Source organism: Ambystoma mexicanum, chromosome 3q (assembly GCF_040938575.1).
Source record: "Ambystoma mexicanum isolate Mex_15411 chromosome 3q, UKY_AmexF1_1, whole genome shotgun sequence".
In the NCBI taxonomy this organism is placed as follows: domain Eukaryota; kingdom Metazoa; phylum Chordata; class Amphibia; order Caudata; family Ambystomatidae; genus Ambystoma; species Ambystoma mexicanum.
In genome coordinates, this window is record NC_090926.1 from 841,133,614 (window position 1) to 841,155,520 (window position 21,907).

At 51.6% G+C, this 21,907-nt stretch overlaps 1 protein-coding gene across 1 annotated transcript in view; it reads left to right on the plus strand.

Moving 5' to 3' along the window:
• PCTP (phosphatidylcholine transfer protein) overlaps positions 1-21,302 on the plus strand; it is a 436,827-nt gene extending 415,525 nt beyond the window's left edge. Inside the window, exon 6 of the mRNA XM_069654937.1 lies at positions 20,286-21,302. Within this exon, the coding sequence (XP_069511038.1) occupies positions 20,286-20,360 (75 nt within the window). The 3' untranslated portion in view covers positions 20,361-21,302. The remainder of the gene's footprint in view (positions 1-20,285) is intronic.
• The last annotated feature ends 605 nt before the right edge of the window (positions 21,303-21,907 follow it).

Genomic DNA, 21,907 nt, shown 5'->3' on the forward strand with positions numbered 1-21,907 from the left:
ACTGGCGTGAGGTTGGGCTGAATGTCTACTGTTGCCAGAAAGGATACTGCAACACCCAAATCCTGGTGCGCAGAATGTATGGGATTAAGCACATGGGTGACCCAAACCACTCAGGCACACACCCCCTCACCTGGCACTCAATCAGAAGCACTCACACACACGCCATGCACATGGATGACACACACATGCATGTGCACTCACCGGACAATGCCTCGTAATCTGGCAGGTCTCCCACGCCTTGGATCTGTTCCTCCGTGACATAGGTCCCAGCAACATACTCATGTGGAGTGAGTTCTATGTCCTCTGCCGGAGACCCACCTCCAGTCACTAGAGTTGCGGCATGTCTTGAGGCCAGCTTTTTCTTTGCCCTGCGCTTTAGGTCATTCCAGCGCTTGTAGCAATCATTAGCTGTGCGCCTCACGAATCCAAGGGCACTTATGAGTTCCGCAATGGTCTGCCAGTGTGCCTGACGTTGTGCAGGTGTGGTCTTGCATCCTGCAGTAATCACCATTTCGCTGTCATGTGCGGACACATACTCCACAAGTGCATCAAGTTCGACCCGATTGAAGCAGGGCTTCCTTGGTGGGCCGGACTGTGTAGCCGTGTCTGGGGCATCAGCCTTTACTGGACGAGCACTCTTCCTCTTCCGCTTGGAAGGTGGTGGTGATGCTGAGTGTCCTATGCCGCTCTGGACACTAGGGGCAGGAGCCCCTGTGGACTGTGGACTAGGAGTCTGGGAATGAACACTCACCATGGGAGTTGGTGCAGGCATTAGCTGAAGTGTGATGTAGTCAGGGGGAACGTCAGCAGGATGGACTAGGACCGACACTGTCCTGGCTGGGGCACTCAGAGCTGGGCTGGATGGAGCCACAGCTGCCCCTGCAACCTCCCCACCCTGCCTAGTCGGGGCAGCAGATGACATAGCTGCCCCTGATCCACGTGGGCTGGTGACACCAATGTGCACCGCCACACGTGGCCTAGACCTGCTGACCTGGAAGTCAGCCATGGAGTCACCCAGTGCCAGGTCTGGTGCCACAATGGGCTGGTCCAACAAGGGCTGATCAGGGATGGTGTCAGCCACGTTACCCTCAACCAGGGGGGGGGCATGGGTGTCCCTGACTGGTCACCCACACATGGGGGGCTAGGGGCACCCTGCAAGTCCTGGCCACGTCCCCTACCGTATCCACCAAGGCCACCTCTTGTGGCTCGCCCACCTTTGCCACCCTTACGGCGTGCTCGCCTCCCAACCATGGCACTGATGTTGTTGTGCGTATGGGAGTTGCAGTAAACTATTGTCCTGGGCAATTGGGGGTTAAAGGGGTAGGGTACTAGATGGAATTCGTACCCTAGTGCTCTAGCAAGGCTGTATGTGACCCCTGGGGAAAGATGACGGCTCACGCAACGCACAGGCACCCCGAAAAAGGGAGATAATGTGCACGCAATCCCTCCTAGACCACGTGCGTGGAAAAAAAAAACTGTACTACGTTGTGGCACCCAGAAACACAAAAATGAATGTATGCGTGTCACATGCAGCCTAGACTGACCTCTGAAGGGGTAGGCAACACACGGGGCAAGCACAGATGTCAAATACGTGCGCAACTCACCGTCTGCCAGGAAAAATTGCGTGTAAAATATGCGCGTGTGCGCGTTGGCAACACCCCCGCCAAAAGAAGAATTGTACGCTGTCTGAGGAGACAGGACAACAGGAGAAGTGAACGCTGTTTGAGGAAACAGGCCCAGGAAAAAGACAAGAAGAGAAAAAGCTGTCAGAGGTAACAGGGAGTACGAACTTGGAACGCCGTGAAGTAAATCGCGTGTGAACTGACAAGAAGTACAGATTTCACCCACTCGATCTCCACGAAAAGCACGTACAAGGAAATGGCATTCTACACGTACCTTTTAAACATGCCCACACATCCAGCGTCACTTCCGCGTGTACGCGCTAAGGCCCCATCCTCCAATTACACGCGCTGACACTCTGACGTGCAGTCACTGGACGTGTAACATGCACCCGTGTACAGGGAAATGCCCGTGCACGCACGTCACAGACGCGCATACGCGCTGTTGGCCTTTGGGCCAATGAATTCGCGTACGTGTGCTGACGCGCTTACGCGCTAAGGCCCTTTCCTCGAATTACACGCAGACGTGCTGGATTTTCACGTGCCAAATCACTCTGTATCAAGCTGGCCACGCGTAAGCACACGGAAGACCACGCTCCTGCCCAGAAGGCCGAATTACTGCCCCCCAGAGCCCCGAGTACACTCCCACCTGCCATCTGCTGCTACCTGATTGCCTGCTGCCCATGTGCCCTGCCATTTGATGCCTGCACATCAGCCAGGGGTGCTGTTGCTGTGACCACCCCTGCTGGAACCTAAGACTACCGACTGGGATTCCATCGCTCCACAGCCCAGCCCCAGGACCCAGTTGCCCACCCACTCCTGCCTCTGGGATTGTCATGTCGGGCACTGCAACATCTGGCACCACTGACAACCCCTGGCCAGAGAGGCAGAGGGGCACCAGCTTCACTGCCACTGAAGTTGGTGTCCTGTGGAGCAAGTCCTGGGGCAGTATGATGCCCTCTTCGGAAGTTTGCGCGCCGACAAGGAAGGACGGACTCAGATCTGGACGGACATTGTGACTGCCATCAACGCGGAGGGGGTGGCAGTCCGCGACTTCCAATATGTCAAGAAGCGCTGGGAGGACTTCAGGTCCAGGACTCTCAACAAGGCCCGGTGCCTCTTGAAGGCAGCGGATGCTAAGGGGCGCCGGGGCCACTTGTCGGACGATCAGATGAGGGTCCTTGAACGCATATCCCCAGCGCTCCATGTCCAGGTCCTTGAGAGGCAGACCCGTCTGGAGTCGAGCGGTAAGTGTACATGCATCATGATTGTAAGCTGAGCGTGTGGTGATGTGCCAGTAGTGTGCAGGTTGCACATCTGTTTGAATGGGGCCGAGTATGGGTGAGGCTAACGCATGCGAGGGCTGTCATGTGTGAGACATGGATGGTGCTTGTGTGTGTAGGCTTGCATGCCAAATGCAGTTGTGTGGGCACACATGTTTGGATGAATGTGTATGTAAGTAGGCATGTTCGTGATGTCACACATGGATGTTGTTTTCAGCTGCATGTATCAGCACTGTGTACATGTGCATGTGTGTGTATTTGACAAGGGTGCAACAGTGATGCAACATGGATGCATGTGACAGCGGGATGTGGAAGCCTGATTGGCAGATGTGACATGGATGCCCATCTGAACACTGCGACAGTTGGCAGAGGTGTACACATGCATGCAAGTGTGGTGGTGTGTGTGCATGTGTAGTGCACTCCCTGTGTTGCATGTGATGTCTGGCTCACCTTTGCCTGCTCATGCTGTTGTATGTGTATGGATGGTGCTTGCAGTTGCGATATGGCTGTGGTATGGCTCATGTGTGCAAGTTGAAATGACATGTGTGTTGGCGATTGTGATGCCATGTCTGAGGTTTGCCAATGCCACTCATGTACAACTGTCATGTGTGTATGTGTCCATTGTACAGTGCCCTGATGCCTGTGTTTTATTTCTCCCTGTCTGCAGCGTCAACTGATGAAGAGGGCGGAGAAGGTGCTGTGGAGCACAGCAGCGGGGATCGCACCGCCAGCCGGAGACGCAAGGCCCGGCTCCCCTCCCAGGTTGTGATCTCGTCGGGGAGTGAGGAGTCCGGTGCCGCGTCCCAGGCCGCAGCTGCCGGGGGGAAGTCCAAGAGGCGGAGGTCGGAGTTGGACTCCTCTGCAGCAGAAGGGGCAGCTGGGACCCCACAGGGCCCAACGAGGGAAGATGGCACAGAGTCATCCAGGTTGGTGGGGGTTTGTTGGAAGAGGAGGCCGTGCAAGCAACAGAGATGGGGTCTGGAGGTGGGGATTCCACTGGTGCTAGTGGTGCAGTGCAGGACCAGGGACAGGAGGCAGCACAGGCCGCCGTGGAGGTGCCTGTGTGCAATCCTGTCCCTGATCCTGTCACTGCATCATCTTGCACCAGCAGGGATGCCTACGTCCAGACCTGTTTTCAGGCAGGGGATGAGCTCACAACAACTGGCCTTCCTCTGCCTGCAGACGTGGCTATCCGGGTCCGGGTTGAGCCTGTCCTGACTGGTGTGGCATTGCGTCAACGGGCCATGCGAGGTGACCTGCAGTCTTTTCATGAGGAGACTGCACGTCATCTCGAATGGCTCGTTGACCGCGTCGGCCTACTGGGACAGGTCACCCAGGCCGGATTCCTCCGTTTGATGGGGCTTGCTCAGACCCCCTCCTCAACTGAACCCCCTATGCGCCAGTCGTCCTCCGTGCCATCTTCCCACCCATTAGTCACCTGGGTGCCCTGTGGAGCTGCCTCTGATGGTGCGGCCAGGCTGGTAGAGGAGGCATCCCTGCCACAGTCGGGAGTCGGACGTCCAGCAGGGGTGGCCACATCAACGACTGCACCCCAGCCAGTGGAGGATGTGCAGGCAGCAGGGTACGGGCAGAGGCACAGCAGCAGCAGCAACGAGGTGGGAGCCATGATGGCTCGGGGCCTTCGACATCGGAGGGGCAGGCATCGGCCGGAGGGCAGGAGGACCCTGGACGGGAAGTGTCTTCCGTGTGGCAGCGGTTGGGCCACGCCATAGATGCGGAGCGGTAGCGGGCGGAAGAGGCATGGCTCACGATGGTCAGGGCGGAGAACTCCATGCGGAGGGCCCTGAGGCGGGCCGAGTGCCTCAAGGCAATCCGCAGGGAGTTGGAGGTGAACATGTCGTCGGCCCTGCAGATCCTCGGGGGCCATTTAGGAGGACCGCCTCCGAGACATTGAGCAGGAGTTCGATGATGCCCTGGCCCGGAATATCCCTGTTAGGCGGAAACCTGTGCAGTTCCCTCTGGGACCACTGCAAAAGATTGAGGACTACAGGCGTTTGGCGGTAGCTGTGGCTGAGCAGTCAGACTTCCCTCAAGAAGAGTTGAGCAGTATGTGGAGTATACAAGATAGGACAACTCTTCCCAGTAAGACAAGCAAACACGCAACGAGGCTTAGTGTAAAGATATTAAGGCATTTATTTATAACGAAACATCTATGGAAAACACTATGCAAATTCACGGCAAACAAATCAAACACAATTACTCTACGAAGAAGAAACGATCAATCCCTCTAGTAATATTTCGACAAGTCTAGGTTCTACCGGTACCACTTATTTTCAGACAGAGGTGTATACCTCAACCTAGATGACACTCTAATATTTGTTCAGGACGGGAGAGAAAAAGATAGGCAGGTTAAGAAATCAACACAGTTCAATCCTACACAGATAAAATGCAAGGCAGGAAGGCAAGAATCACAATAGATCGTAAAGTTCAGAGGCCAGGCCCACTCGGAGAGAGGCAAGGCGCGATGTCCCAAAAAGTCTCTAGTGGAGATGCATTCAAGTCTTTGTAGCAAATTGTTATCGGCAGATTGAACCAGTTCAGAACAATGAACGAGAAAAGCTTTGAGGCGACCCAACGGAACGGAGAGGTTTAAGACACCTCCTTCGAACCGATCGAAACGGAAGCCAGGCGGACACGGTACCTTGTTGTGGAGGGCAGCTCCGGCGGGGGCAGTTGTTCCTGGTGGTGGATGCATGTCGGGTCTTTGCCAAGAGTAGAGATGTCTTCGTCGTCGAAGAAAAGTGAAGTCCGGTGCACCACCAGGGAAGAGACCAGCCGCGGAGTGCTTCGTCACAAGGCACCACCTTTTGGTCACGGTACAGGGGTAGTGGCTATCCGGTTGCCGAGGTGCTCTGCACGGGCAATTCGACCACTGCGTCCTGAGGCGAATAAAAAGCAAAGGGGAATGGTTGTTCCCACCAGCCAGGGGAAGAGACTCTCCGGCAGGGAGATCTCCTCTGTCGTCGGGAAGTGGTGAGTCGGTTCCGCAGGGCTCAACCGGAGGTGTCGTCGTGCAGGTTGGCTCAGCGTTACCCTCGTCGGATTCTTAGGTCCTGTGGCGACTTCTGAAGATCCAGTCCCAAAAGCCCTGCTTTTATGCAGAAAACCCCCATTCATTCAGCCTAGCTGTCAATCAACACATGCTAAGTGGTGAGCGGGAAGGCTCACCACTTGGGCCAATCACTCCAGAGTGCGACCGGAGTTGGCAAGGCAACTCGGTCCAGGGTGCCTAAACCCCCTCCCACACCCCTGTGGTAACCCAGACAGAATGGCACCACTTTGGAGGGTCTCTGTACAGAGCCCACCAAAAGTGGAACAAAGGGCTCGACCTTTGGTTTAGGAGTCACAGAGACAAACACAGACGCCATTTTAAAAACTGAGTTCTGACAGAAAATACCATCCGATAAACCTATTTAAGATAAGTAGAGTGGTGGTACGTTAGAGATTAATGAGGAAAAGTATCAATCTCCAACAATGGGACGAATCCCATAGGGTTATGTTCGGGATCGAACATAACAAGTAGTTTCCACTGCCACCAGCCAAAACTCGACGAGGGGGGACGGGACAGTGCCCCCTCGAGTAACAGATCCAGGAGTAATCGAATTACCCCTACTAGTACGTCCACAATAAGATGGTTTGTACTAGTTCTGTTAGTAAATTTAGGTCTAGTAAAGCCAATGGTGAATTTACATGCCCGGGGAGACAGTAGTCAGTCCCCGGGTATGGAGTCTATGGTGGAGGTCCGCTAGGACGCCCCAGTGTTACGGCACGTACGGTGCGGTGTAACACACATAGAAAAACATATGAGACCCTATGGAGTAAAAGACCCCATAGCCCATAGAACACATTGACATTTAAAGGAATTACACACATACATGTCCAAGAGTGGGAGAAAAAGAGTCTCACTCTTGGCAGGATGGAAAAAACAAACTCCAGAAATCCAGCAAAGCTGCTGGGGGACTCACTAGGTTAGGAAATTCAGCCTAAACAGAGAATTCTCCCTAACAATTCCAAAGTGAGCCGTCGGACTACCCCGCTGCCCTTGTAAATAGTTCTGTAGTTAGTGTTAGGTTTCCTTTGGTTTTGCATTTTTTTGGACCTTTTGGACAATGGGCCACATTTTTGTATATAGTTTTTTTTATTAGGTAGTGTTATTAGATAGGTTTCATTTCTTCTGTTGGGATCATGGACCCTGGATTAGTTATTTGTATATAGTTGACTGTTGGATTTTCATTTTTTTTATGATTTACCCATGGAGCAATGGTTTTCGATTTTAATTTTCCATTGGATTTACTTTTGTGGACTGTGACTTTGGACACTTTTCATTTGGATTATGATTTGTGGTTTTGCATTATTTCACGGACATGCTGCTTTTTTTTTTTAAATTCCCATTTTTGTTTGTTTATTTTTGATTCAATTTATGTTGCTTTTAATACATATTTTTTCTTCAAACTTCAATGTGTAGTATCATCTCATTGGTTTCATGCATATCATGATATGGGTTTTGACATTCACTGACACCCATTGGGTGTATATGAGGGACATGTGTTCATTTCCAAACTTGCAATTGGGGTTCTAGCATGTTATTGCCATTTCTAAGTGGGTGGATGCAATACTCGGGTGGGTGTTTGGCATTTGGAGGCTGACCATAAGGGCCAAGGATCTAGATCGTGATGACATGTTGGCTGGGGGACATGAGTGGGGGTCTGGTGGAGAGTGCCCCTGACTGGTGGGGGGTAGGGGTGCAGGGAGACATGAGTGGGGGCCTGGTGGAGGGTGCCCCTGGATGCTGGGGGTTGGGGGTGCACGGAGACACGAGTTGGACATGAGTGGGGCCCTGGTGGAGGGTGCCCCTGGATGCAGGGGGGTGGGGGTGCTGGGAGACATGAGTGGGGGCCTGGTGGAGGGTGCCCCACAGTGCTGGGGGCTGGGGGTGCAGGGAGACATGAGTGGGGGCCTGGTGGAGGGTGCCCCTGACTGGTGGGGGGTGGGGGTACAGGGAGACATGAGTGGGGGCCTAGTGGAGGGTGCCCCTGACTGGTGGGGGGTGGGGGTGCAGGGAGACATGAGTGGGGGCCTGGTGGAGGGTGCCCCACAGTGCTGGGGGTGGGGGTGCAGGGGGACATGAGTGGGGGCCTGGTGGAGGGTGCCCCTGGATGCAGGGGGGTGTGGGTGCTGGGAGACATGAGTGGGGGCCTGGTGGAGGGTGCCCCACAGTGCTGGGGGTGGGGGTGCAGGGAGACATGAGTGGGGGCCTGTAGGAGGGTGCCCCTGACTGGTGGGGGGTGGGGGTGCAGGGAGACATGAGTGGAGGCCTGGTGGAGGGTGCCCCTGACTGGTGGGGGCGGGGGTGCAGGGAGACATGAGTGGAGGCCTGGTGGAGGGTGCCCCTGGATGCTGGGTGGGTGGGGGTGCAGGGAGACATGAGTTGGACATGAGTGGGGGCCTGGTGGAGGGTGCCCCTGACTGGTGGGGGGTGGGGGTGCTGGGAGACATGAGTGGGGGCCTGGTGGAGGGTGCCCCTGGATTCAGGGGGGTGGGGGTGCTGGGAGACATGAGTGGGGGGCTGGTGGAGGGTGCCCCACAGTGCTGGGGGGTGGGGGTGCAGGGAGACATGAGTGGGGGCCTGGTGGAGGGTGCCCCTGGATGCAGGGGGGTGGGGGTGCTGGGAGACATGAGTTGGACATGAGTGGGGGCCTGGTGGAGGGTGCCCCTGACTGGTGGGGGGTGGGGGTGCAGGGAGGCATGAGTGGGGGCCTGGTGGAGGGTGCCCCTGGATGCTGGGGGGTGGAGGTGCTGGGAGACATGAGTGGGGGCCTGGTGGAGGGTGCCCCTGGATGCCGGGGTGTGGGACTGCTGGGACACATGAGTGGGGGCCTGGTGGAGGGTGCCCCTGGATGCAGGGGGGTGGGGGTGCAGGGGGACATTAGTGGGGGGCTGGTGGAGGGTGCCCCTGGATGCTGGGGGGTGGGGGTGCTGGGAGACATGAGTGGGGGCTTGGTGGAGGGTGCTCCTGACTGGTGGGGGGTGGGGGTGCTGGGAGACATGAGTGGGGGCCTGGTGGAGGGTGCCCCTGGATGCTGGCGGGTGGGGGTGCAGGGAGACATGAGTGGGGGCCTGGTGGAGGGTGCCCCTGGATGCAGGGGGGTGGGGGTGCTGGGAGACATGAGTGGGGGCCTGGTGGAGGGTGCCCCTGGATGCAGGGGGGTGGGGGTGCAGGGGGACGTGAGTGGGGGCCTGGTGGAGGGTGCCCCACAGTGCTGGGGGTGGGGGTGCAGGGGGACATGAGTTGGACATGTGTGGGGGCCTGCTGGCAGGTGCCCCACACTGCTGGTGGGTGAGGGTGCTTGGAGACTTTCATTGTTGATCAGTAGTGCAAGGTGACATGTGGCTTGGCTGGGGGGCATGGCCATGGTGGATGGGCTGCCTGCAGGATATGGGCAAAGGTGCAGGGTGGTCCCCTGTGGTGTGGGCTGGCTGCAGGGGCCGTGGAGGATGTAGAGGGAACACCTGGGAGGACCCACACGGCCAATTTACATGTAGTGCTCCCCGCGCACCCCTGAAATACACGTGCCCTGATGGAATCGCGTGTGATACTTCCCGCACACCCCTGGAATACACGTACCCTGATGGAATCGCGTGTGATACTTCCCGCGCACCCCTGAGATACATGTACTCTGCTGATTTTGCGTGTGATACTTCCCGCGCACCCCTGGAATACACGTACCCTGATGGAATCGCGTGTGATACTTCCCGCGCACCCCTGAAATACACGTACCCTGCTGATTTTACGTGTGATAGTTCCCGCGCACCCCTGGAATACACGTGCCCTGAGGGAATCGCGTGTGATAGTTCCTGCGCACCCCTGGAATACACATGCCCTGATGGAATCGTGTGTGATGCTTCCCGCGCACCCCTGGAATACACGTACCCTGATGGAATCGCGTGTGATACTTCCCGCGCACCCCTGAAATACATGTACCCTGCTGATTTTGCGTGTGATACTTCCCGCGCACCCCTGGCATACACGTGCCCTGATGGAATCGCGTGTGTTACTTCACGCGCACCCCTGATGTACACATACCCAGGACAATTGCGTGTGATACTTCCCGCGAACCACTGAAATACACGTTCCCCGCTTGGCGTTTGCTGTTTGGCAGCCCTGTGAACTGGTCCAGGGTTAGCGCAGCCCTTTGCGATGAATTGGGAATTTTGAAGGGTTTTCCTTGCGCGAGGGCGTTCTTGGGGGCGTAACTGGTGCTGCTGCAGGGTCGCTGCGCCGCTCTGCGCCACGGCTGGTTTTGGAGGCTGGAATCCATGAATACGCTGTGCGATGAAATGGATTTTATCGCACGCGGCTGGTGCAGTGTATCGCACGAGGACACTGTGCGCCAGCCGCGTGCGCCACTTTTGTGCGAAATTCTATGAATTACCCTGTGAATCAGCATTGGTATCCTCATCCTGCAGTTAATATAGGGCCACTAATTAGCGCATTTACAACTGAGAAGATAGTTTAAGTAAGACTGTCAAGATAGCGTGTCAGACATTTTCAAAATCATAAACCATAGATCTTATGGTAGCCTGCTTGAACTTAGAAGACTTGAGTGCAGCTTTCCAATGATGCATAGAATGGTCTAGGAATGGTAGCAGACTGTCGGCCTCATCATGAGTTGGCCGGTAGCCCTTAAATGCGGTCGTAACGCGATTACCGCTGCATTAAAGCGTCCACTCAAACATGAGTCTAGCAGCATTTACCCCAGCTCCAAGCTGGGGGTAAATGCGCTGGAAAAAATGCACATTTTTGGGTGTAAATAATGGTGCGCTATTAGCGCACGCCGAAAATTCCCCATTGCCAATGGAGAATTCCAGTTACTGCCCAACCCGTTAACGCCGGAGGGTTAGGCGGTAACGCAAATACAGTTGGGTGGTATCCCAGTCGCGATACCGCCCAACTCATGATGAGGCCCTGTGTGTCCCCACAGATGATCTAATGACAACGACATCAAGGATAAGCCACATCAGAGCTCCAGGTATGCATAAACGCGCCACCTCCGGTGGACATCTGCCACAGGCATGGCTATCCAACCACACACATTAGAATACAGCTAAGACATATGTCAACATTCTGTCTAGCTGAACACTTAATGTTTTCAAGCTCAATCACCCCAGACTTGCCTCAACACCTCTGCCATTGCAATACAGCGACAACTTGCAACAAAATTCCGGTTCAGCTGGACACATAAAGAGTCTCATGCACTCACACACAAGTGTGACCTCCCTTAGGACCCTCCCTCATGCCTGACCTCTTGGGTTGCTTTACATAGCCTAGCCAGCCCAACCAATCCCCAAACTTGGCCATATGCACACACGTATTGTAAAACCTCTCTGAGAATTTCCAATACTCTGGACTGCGGTCCCCAACGGCGTTCCCACCGCAGGCACATTGAGACTATAGTAGTGGTAAAAGGGTGCTATATAAAAACAATTGCGATTACAATTGCAATACAACTAGCCAGTGCACGCAATCAAAGCATCTGCAACCTAACACACACAGATGCCAGTTTCTCCTGGTTCTTGATCTATCCAATCATTCTACCCTCACTAACCCACCCCGCTCTCTTTGTTACAGAGCCAAGTGAGCCCCTGGAGACTACCCCAATTGTAATGGTGTGCAGCATAAGAAAACATAACATAACATAAATTGAGCTCATCTTCCAAAAAGGAGGCATTTTCTTCCACGTGCACTGCAAAGTTTGGAATAGAATAAGGCAAGCCTACATTTTGTAATAAAGTTGTTCTCTGTAACTTGAAGGCTTTATACATGCTCAAACCCCCAAATAGATGAGCCATATACGGCAATTGCCCACGGTTTGGATTCATACACGTTAAGGGCCTTAGCTACTGGTTGGTGTTTGCAAGATCTCATACCCCCGTAAATGCTACCTTCTGCCTGTTGCATTTTCTCACTTTTTTTTAGGATATGGGCATTTCCTTTGAAGTTAGAGGCAGATATTAGCCCCGAATAATCCAATTTTGTGACACATGGACGTTTATAGAAATTTGAGTACATAGTAGGTGGTTTATTAACTCGATTATCACGCTAACAAATCATAATGTCAGATTTCCCAGCATTTACCTGCATATATAGTGCATTCATATAAATACGTCAAACAGATGTATCTTCCCAATGCGCCAGACACTAGATATATAGTAATCCTCTCACAAAATAACTTTTTTATTATTTCAGCAAAATTTGATTAATGAACCATTGTTATTTGATTTACAGCCGCTGCCGACACGTGTTTCGACCTACAACCACAGGTCTTCATCAGGGCTATTATATCACCATCCAACAAAATACATTTTAACATATCCATAAAATTCATACTATGTAACAGCAAAAATCAATATTACAATAGTGCAAACCAGAAGCCAGGCCAGCGATGGATCACATAAAATGGGAAGAAAATAAAAAATACTCACAATGACAATTCATTACAATTTACAACTCAGCTAATTCAATTGTACTCTACTAATTGATTAGTCATGGTCATGCATTATTAATCATGGTATATACACTTTAGTTCCAATGCACTAGTGTGTTCTTGTGTCCACCACCAACACTCCATTTAATGTGTGAACCTAGGCATACACTTATTAATTAATGACCCTCTAGCCATCTTCTTAATCATGGTATGAGTTTTAAATTATAATTGTACAATTGAAGAACAATTTTTTCAAAAATTAAAAATAATTTTACCATTCAAGTTGCTCTTAATGAAACACTTGCCTCCATTTCTGTTTAAAAAAAGAATAGGGCATACCTAATCTTAAAGTTCAATTCACCCAAAAAATATGTATTCATATTTATAGTAATTTATCTCAGCTGTCATATCTTCTTGTTATTATCTGATTCAGTCAGCGCAGTGCCCATTATGGGCATAGCCTTCTCCCATGGGGTGACCTGTGACCCCATACAGTGCATCGCTTGCCCGTTTTTTTTTCCTCATTTGTTCGTTTACCATATACATAAGTCGACAGCTTTCGGCGACTCGGAAATGTCTCCACTATGGGTCACATTTCTGACATGGGCCCTCATTACGACCCTGGCGGAAATCGAAAAACGATGGCGGAAATGCAATACCGCCATCGAATAGCGCTCGGTGTGACTATGACCCGTCACCGTAAAGTACGATGCCATTAGCGACACTGTAGTGAACGCCAACGCTAACTGCACCAAGTACGCGCGCGCGCGCCATGCCAAACCGTAATTAGCACCATGGCGCAAGGGTACGCGAATTCCGACCCTAGCGGACATGTACTTAACGCCATCAAGCACGGCGGAAAGTACCATTCCGCCATGGTGAGAAGTACGGCATCGCGAATCAACCGTAAACGGCCCCACTGAGTGCCTGTACACCGCTCCCTGGCCACATAGTACAACTCCCCGCAGGTGCAACGAAGTCACAATGCAACCAGTGAAATGTATAAGTCACCCATGCATGCCAACGAACAAAAGAATCACAAGAGGGGCCAATGGGAGCTGCAGGGCACAGATGGCACGACTACAGAAGCTATACCAATGGACATGACCCCAGTCTCCCACCAAGAAACGCACGCAAACACAGGCACCTGTGACCAGCAATATTCCGATAATCACATCATTCCACCAATCCACCTGGCTGACCGGCATCTGTTACACAAAACCTAATCCCCCGCCCCTGAGCATGACATCATCCAAACAGTCATATTGGCAGCCCTCACCCCTGACCTCACTGGGCTTCGTAGGCAAACGCGCCCAGCACAGTACCACGCAACTATACTCCGAAGCTGGAACCCAATGCAGATCTCCTCACAATACATCGCTCCCCAAATAGGAATATGCCACATCACTTGCAAAGAAGAACGCTACACGGCCCATATCAGAATAGAAATTTAATGCACAACAAATTCACCAAGCCCATACAGCCATTAGGCCATGAACTCCAAAACACATTTCACCATTGTGGGCTGCATCCGCAATAAATGACCAGCTACTTCTTGTGTGACGCCCTGTTCCTTCATGGTACACAGGGGCTACATTCTCGTACGAAAAGGCAACATGGAAGCGCCTAGAACCGCAGGGCCGTCCCAATAGGGAGGCACTAGTCCAGCTGAAAGGCCACTAGTACTGCGTAAGGGCATGTGGCCCATTGGCGATCGTCCCATAAGATCGTAATGCTGCTCCACTGATTAACACGAAGCAGCAGGTGTCGGGAGTAAAACCCATCTGCAGGAGTGGCATACAGATGGCAGTGGCAAAAGGGGAGGAGATACCTGTCAACCAAAAGAAAAGAAAAAGAAAAGAATGGCCATCAGAACTACATTCGAACAACTCACTTCAATGATCACACTAGATCCACAGCCATATGCATGCTAGCCCACTCCAAAGGATCATCACCACCCCAAAACCACTTGCGACTCATAACTATCCATATCGAGGTGAAAACACCATCACAAACGAGTGTACCTGTGCATGCGTCTGTGAAAACAGAATCCATCAGATGGGATTGGTAACGTGCATGGACACAAGTGTCTGAAGGCGCGTCGAGACAGGGAGGGCTCAACAAGGCCAGATAGACGATGGTCCCACTATGGCAGCCCTGCATCACATAGCGCAGGGGAGGCGGACAGATTCCAAGAAGCCCTGTACATGGCAAACACCGTATCAAATCATCTGCCCATGCATCCATTCATCATTCCCTCATCCCGTAATGATAACGCCTGTTTCCATACTTACATAACATGTGAGAATTCCATTGAGTCTGTGCGTTATGCAGCCTGCAAAATCCACTGTGCCCCAGCCCGTAATTCCAGTGTTGTGAAGTAACATGTATTTGGGAACGTCCGGCCTCATCATCCACTTCGCTATTGCGCATCCCAAACTATTCATATCAATCATTGCATCCTCGCCATGGCCCCTGTCCCAAGGACACTGAACAATAGAACGTTATATTTGCAGTCAGACCTGTGGGCATCTCCTCGCCGCTAGCTGAAGACCGAAAGCGCCGCCCTTCGAATTCCTCATTTGCAACATCACGTCGAAAAGGCATCTGTGGCCGCTTGAAATCACAAATTAATCCATCTAGTGCGGCTGTGTGTGAAAATGGCAACTGCCTTCACTCACAAATGGGAGGCCCCGCCCGTCGGTGAACCTCGGTACAGTGATGCATGAGGGTCCACCGTTACTCGAGTACTACGTTCCACTGACCCTTCACAAGTCTGTTCGCGACTGCAAAGAATGCATGTGAAACAATGGGACCATAGCCGAATGAACATATCAACCAATGTTACACGGCCATCGGGTACTAATACATGATTGTAATAGCAAGATGCCATTCCTCGAATTGCAGCGTTGTGTGCGGGACGTGCTCGCCCAAAGGGGAGAGCAGCTTGCACAGGTGGAATGAATCACCACAGGTGGAGGCCATACAGCCTGAAAACACATAAATTGCACGCCCAGTCTCCTCCCACAACCACTCCGAAATGCTACCGGCAGGACTCGCGATGTTGGCCCTGGGGGACCTGATAGCACTGCAAGTACTCCAACTCCAAGAAGAAGACGAACACCAACTACAACCGGCCGCACGGAGGAGACGCAGGAGGAGGAGGAGGGCAAGGCAGGGCCAGCAAGGGCTGCCAGCACAGCCACTACCACCACGCAGGCAGCCCGCAATCCCACGCCTCCGAGCACATCCGTTCAACCTCACTGATGAACAGATCCACACCCTCTACCGTTTGGACCGGGACACCATAGCCGCCATTGTGGACATGACACAGGCTGACCTTGTCAGCATGATAGATAGCCCAACCGCCATCCCACCCCTACTGAAGGTGGTGTCTGTACTCCACTTCCTGGCCACAGGCACCTACCAGCACACAGTCGGACAGTTGCATGGCATTTCTCAGCCACTGTTCTCACGGACACTATTGCAAGTGCTCGATGCCCTCCTGCAGCACGCAGACGACTACATCTCTCTACCACGCTCGGAGCAGGAAATTACCAACACAAAAGTGGGATTCCATGCACTTGGCGGCATACCGGGTTGCATTGGTGCCATCGACTGCACCCATGTGGAATTGGTCGTCCCACATGCCATGGAGGCCCAGTACCGCAACCGAAAACAATTTCATTCACTGAATGTACAAATGGTGTGTGACTCCAACAGGATCATTACACATTGTTGTGCCCGATTCCCTGGATCAACCCATGATTCTATGGTCTTGAGGAACTCTACAATACCACGCTACATGGAGCGACACGCAGGGAACAGATCCTGGCTACTCGGTGAGTCTCATTTCATGCATGATGATGTGGGGTATGTGATGCGGCAATGACCTGGCAGGAAGGGGGGGGGGTGCGTACGTAGCAATGGCATTCCACATAATTCGTTTATCGTCCACATACAGGTGATGCCGGATATCCACTGAAGAGATGGCTCCTCACACCAGTCCGGAACCCACGGGACCAGCATGAGGAGGACTACAACCATGCCCACTCACGTACCCGTGTAGTCATTGAACAGGCATTCGGCCTACTGAAGACTCGTTTCCGGTGCCTCAGCAGGTCTGGCGGGGCACTCCTGTACCGCCATGAGAAGGTTGCAAAGATGGTGATGGCATGTGTCATGCTCCACAACATGTGCGTACGTAGAAATGTGCCCATGCCCCCTGACGCAGAACTGCAAGCACCTGAAGATGGTCATGATGAGGGTGGGGATGTGGCAGCACCTCAAGGAGTCTGCGAGGCACAGGAGGGCCGTGAAATTCGTCAGCATCTCATAGATGCATGCTTCTAGCACTCACGCCTGGTGGCTGATACATGGACACGGGACTCGTGGCACTGTGTGTGTCTGGTACATGCACAATATGGACTGTACGCCTATGATGGCCTAGTACACAAAGATCATTGTCCACACATCTCATTGTTTGATCGTGCATTGTTTATGGCATATGTGATATCATGTGGAACACCCTATCGACCCGCCACCCAAGTGAGCCCAACACACCCCCTCCACCCTCCCACCTCCCCCCCGAACACCAGTGTCCAAAGATGCTCATTGTCAGTGGGCAGTCGCTATTGCAAGCCCCCTCTGCGGGTATCAGGGGCACCCCTGCCTGTGGAGCGCAGGTTCCTCCCAGATCTACGTTGGGGGCTGCCCTGGACGGAACTTGCAACGGATGATGTCTCTGCCTGCTCACGTCCATGCATGTCCCTAAGGGTTTGTGAGAGCTCAGTGAGCACACGGCGCACTGCGGCAAGTTCGGCACATACGTCTTTGGACGTCGCATGCAGTTCCCCCCTCAGGCTCTCGGTGCTACTCTCCATTTGGACTCTCAGGCTCTCGGTGCTACTCTCCATTTGTGCCCTAAGTGTCTCAGTTGATGTTTCTATGTCTGCCTTAGTGCCCCCACATCCATCGGCATGGTCCTTGAGGAGCGTGGCCAGTTGCTGCTGTTGCACGATTAACTGGTCGAGGGACTGTTGCCTCTGCTGGGCCATGGCCATTTGCGGTGGTGTCACAGAGGGGCTGTTCGCCTCATGTTGCCCTGCCACAGGGCTTGTGGGGGATGGCCAGTCGTCGTCTTGTGGGTGCCCCTGCGTGGTATCCTCATGGTGTACGGGATGGAACAGACAGGGGGATTGGGACAGGTCATGGATGGATCTGACTTCGACATCCCTGTCTTCTGTGTCGGAGCATGCTGCCATTAATGGGGTGTCACCTATGGTGCTGCTGCCACCAGAGGCAGTACCTTCTGTGGCATCCATTGGGGGGACCTGTGGTGGTGCTGTTGTGGGCATGCTGGCTGCTGGGGTGCCTGTTGATGTTCCCTCCTGTGTGCTGCCACTTGATATGTGCTGCTGCCGTGTCTTGATGCGTGCAGCTGAGGTGGAGGGTCTTTGGCCGTCGGTCTTGGCCCTCTTTGCAGGTGTGCTGGTAGGGGTGTCCTGGAGCTCGTCGTTTGGATCGGACCCTGTGGTGGAGTAAAGGAGGGCGAGCGTTATTAATGGGTCTGTGGGAATTGGAATGGCAATGTATCACATGCATTGGGGTGGTACCTGAGGGTGATTTGGGTCGGGGCCTTGGAGGTGCTTTCATTTGTGTGTGGAGTGAGGGTGCAGTTGTTTGGCAGCCTGCAGTTAGGGTGTGCCTGCTGCACGTGTAGTGGGTGTTTTTGGGGTTTTTACTTATTTATGTATTTATTGTGTGTTTTAAAGTGCGCTATCAGGCCAATGTGTGTGGACGTTCTCCTGGCCATGTGTTGCTGTTGCGCTATGTGGACACGTGAGTCACATGATTGGACATTGTGGATTTGGCATGGTTTTATTTGGGCCACCTACCTGATTCTCCGGATGTCTGAACTCCTTTCTCCATCCCTCCGACTCCCTCTATGCTCTCCATTCCAATGGTGGAGGCACAGATTTCTTCCCAGGGGGTCAACTTGATGGGTGATTCCGACCCTCCCCCGGTGGCTGTGGCAATGTTGCGGTTGGCAGAAAGTATGCTACGGACGCGTATCCGCAGGTCGTCCCACCGCTTCCTGCATTGCTGTGGGTTGCGGGGTGCGGTCCCCACCGCACTTACCCGCTGTGCCACCAGGGCCCATATGGCCTTCTTGTTCGCAAGTGCCGTCCTGGTCATTTGCGTGGAGAAGACGGCGGCGGCATTCTCCTGGAGGGTCTCTGTGAGTACGGTGAGTTCCTCACGGGAGAAGTGGACCTGCTGCTTGCGGTCGCACGCTTTCTTCGCTACTTTTCCCATTTTTCTTGGTTTCACTAGGGTGGATGACGGGTTGGGATGTGTCTCAGGGTGGTGTTTTTAGTGGTTGTGTGTATTTTGTGGTTTTATAGGTGTACGGGGTGTTGTTTCCCGTTCCGGGCCCATGTTTTTACTTCCGTTTCCGTATATTTACAGTCGCCGTACTTTCCGGTTGGCGCTCACTGCGGTGTCCGCTATGATGGGTGGCGGTATTGCACCTAGGGCGCCGTACGGCGGCGGTGTGGGCCGTTTTGGGGTCATTTCCGCCATCGCGGACTTTGCACTTCCGCCATGGCGTGGTGCTCGTGCCCGATGGGTCGGAATGGGCCGCACTTTGCTCCATCGTGCAATGGCGGAAACGCTATTTACGCTGTGGCGGTCCGGTCAGTCACTTTCCGCAAGGGTCGTAATGAGGGCCATGTTGTCTTTTTTGTTATGTTTCCTGAGGAATCATGCTTTCTACTTCTTTAATTTCGCCAAGATGAACCTGCAGTTCATCTTCTGTAACTGTGTTTTTTTCTCTGCGTGTCTCTGTTTCTTTCCATTTGCTCGCCTCCAGTTCCATTTTAACTGCAGGTTGCTCAAAGGGAGTTCAAAGATGATTTTGAATCTAACATGGAGCTTTGTACTTGTTCTTCACTGGCTAGACAGTAAATGTAAGGCCAGTTGTATTTACGCATTCATACATGACAGTTTTTCTGCCTTCCCCTATAAGGCCATGCTGCAGGTCAGAAATGATGTTCTGCTCGTGTTGCATCTTTATTTCTTTTGCTGCAAGAGTGGACGACTCAGGGTTGCATGGACTAACCAATCCGCACGTCGCGCATACCGTAGTTTTGATTTGTGGTGCCTGTATTCCACCTTATAGTATGTTATTATTTTATTTATAGTCTCAATGCAGCTCTAATATTGGCATCCTTAGAATAATTCCAGAACTGTTCTCATTCTATCATTCACTATGGAAGGCAATGGCAACAGAGTCCCCTTTATTTTAAACAAGTCTGTTGGATATTATATTCCATGTTGTACCACTAATATATTAGTGTTAGTGGCCTTTTTTTTGAGAATCACTTGTTCACTGAAAATACTACCAGCAGACACACGGTGCAAGCTGGAACACTGTTGCTGGGAGGACATGACCTCATAATGTGTGTACTATTGAAACGCGTCGAAATGTCCGCCATATTATGCAGGGGTGCTTTGGGAACCAAAAGATGCCCTGGAAGTAATGTTAAAAGTGACCCCATATTACACATTTTCAGCAATCCCAATTCTTTTGCTTTGGGACAGTTTGGAAATACCACACAAAAGTGGCCCTGGGTGCAGAGGCTTACGCGGGAATTCTCCAGAGTTCCCTATAGGCCTCTCCACCTCTGATAATGTGCACTTTATATAGACATTTCTCGTTACTGCTTACACAGAAACGTATGTGATGTAGATCGTGGGATAATCTGCCAGTGCTTGGTCCCTCAATGATATAACTTGATGATGTGTTATGCATAACATTGAAAGCGGTCTTCTCTTTAACCCTCCTAATGACTCTGCTTTGTCTTTCTTTACAGAGTGGAGTGCCGTCATTCTTAACAGACATGCAGAAAGCCTGCAAAAATTACCCACACAAGAAAACACATCAATGACCCTTCATATGGACTTCACCGTGCCTGTAGGAAAACATGGTTTAAGGATTTAAAAATGACTAAACTTTGCCCTATCACTATTATGTTGAAGATCCATTTTGAAGTACTGTGCTAGCATTACACTTTTGGTGAGCTGCCTTATAAATGGGTCATGTGTAAATGCTTCAAAGATACATGAAAGACAATTATGTACATATTTCCGCTTCCTTTGCAACAGGGACGTTGCTAGGGGGGAGATGAGGGGTTTATAGCCTGGGTCTTTTGGTTGGAGCCCTGGATAGAAGCTCAGGGGCAACAAACACAGGGCTAGCTAGCCCCCAGTCACCCGTCATTAGTGTAGCTCTGCATCTTTTCCAGACCTGCTTTAGGACACCAACTTTGATAACATAACTGACATTAAAGTAAACAGTATTCATATCACACATTATTGGATCTATTACCCCCTTTGTATTAGCCGGAGAGATTTGCATAACGTTTCTAGGGTGAGCTGAGTCGTGTTTTAGGAACATTAACGCATGCAAAGGAAATGAGGATCCTGCTACAAGCACTTATTTAAATTTGAAACTGATTGTTTTTCCTAACACAGAGATAGGTCATAAGATCCAATACAGCCATTATTTTTGGTATGAGAGACTGACACAACAATTAACTTTTTTAATGCAGGGCTACAAAAAGTTTGAAAAAACGTGTACAATTTCGTCCGGCTATATCTTCACAGAGGTATTTTTTGTAAGGACACAGTAGAAACCTGGTCGTCAAAGAAAAAATATCTACTCAAGTATATTATGGTGCAAATCAATGCATTGTTTGCATATACATTTTTTAACAATTTGTTGAATGTCTTGTTGTGATGAAAATTATGAATTTAATCCAAACGATTAAAATTATTCTCTGATGAAATTCACTGAGCAGATTTTCATAATAAACCAACTGCAAAACCTGCCTTTTATTTAATTTAGCATTCTTTACAAGGACCCTTTTTGACCAAGTTTGGTTTGGTTGCACAGCAATGAGTCATTGCTCCATACAAATGTAATGCTCAACTAGCAGCGTTTGAGCACACTTTTAAGTGAGGTCTTAAGGATGTGGACGGGGGAAAAGATTCCCACTGCAGGCTAAAAATGTTTATTGACCTAAAGCTTAGCTCTAAAGGCCTCCTTCTGATGAATGTCCAACACAAACCAGCATTGAGATATATAAATTCGGTATTTGACACCCAATCTGATCAATTCCAAAGTGGCTTTTGTTTTAACACCTGTTTTGGAATCGAAATCAAAGTTCGCTTTTGGGCAGATAAATTGCTATGGTAATCCCCACTTTCATAAACGTGAAGGAACTGCATGGATTCTAAGGGTGATCAGGGTGATCTGAGCAGCTAACCCGTACAATATAAATCTGGCACAGCACACACTATTCCATTGCCTCCCTTTCCCTTCAAACGTTGATATTGGCTGAATTTGCAGGTATTTAATTAATTATGCTGCTGACATGAAGAGACATTTCTTCACACCACGTGCTACATGGCCACTCAACACCACTTCAGAATA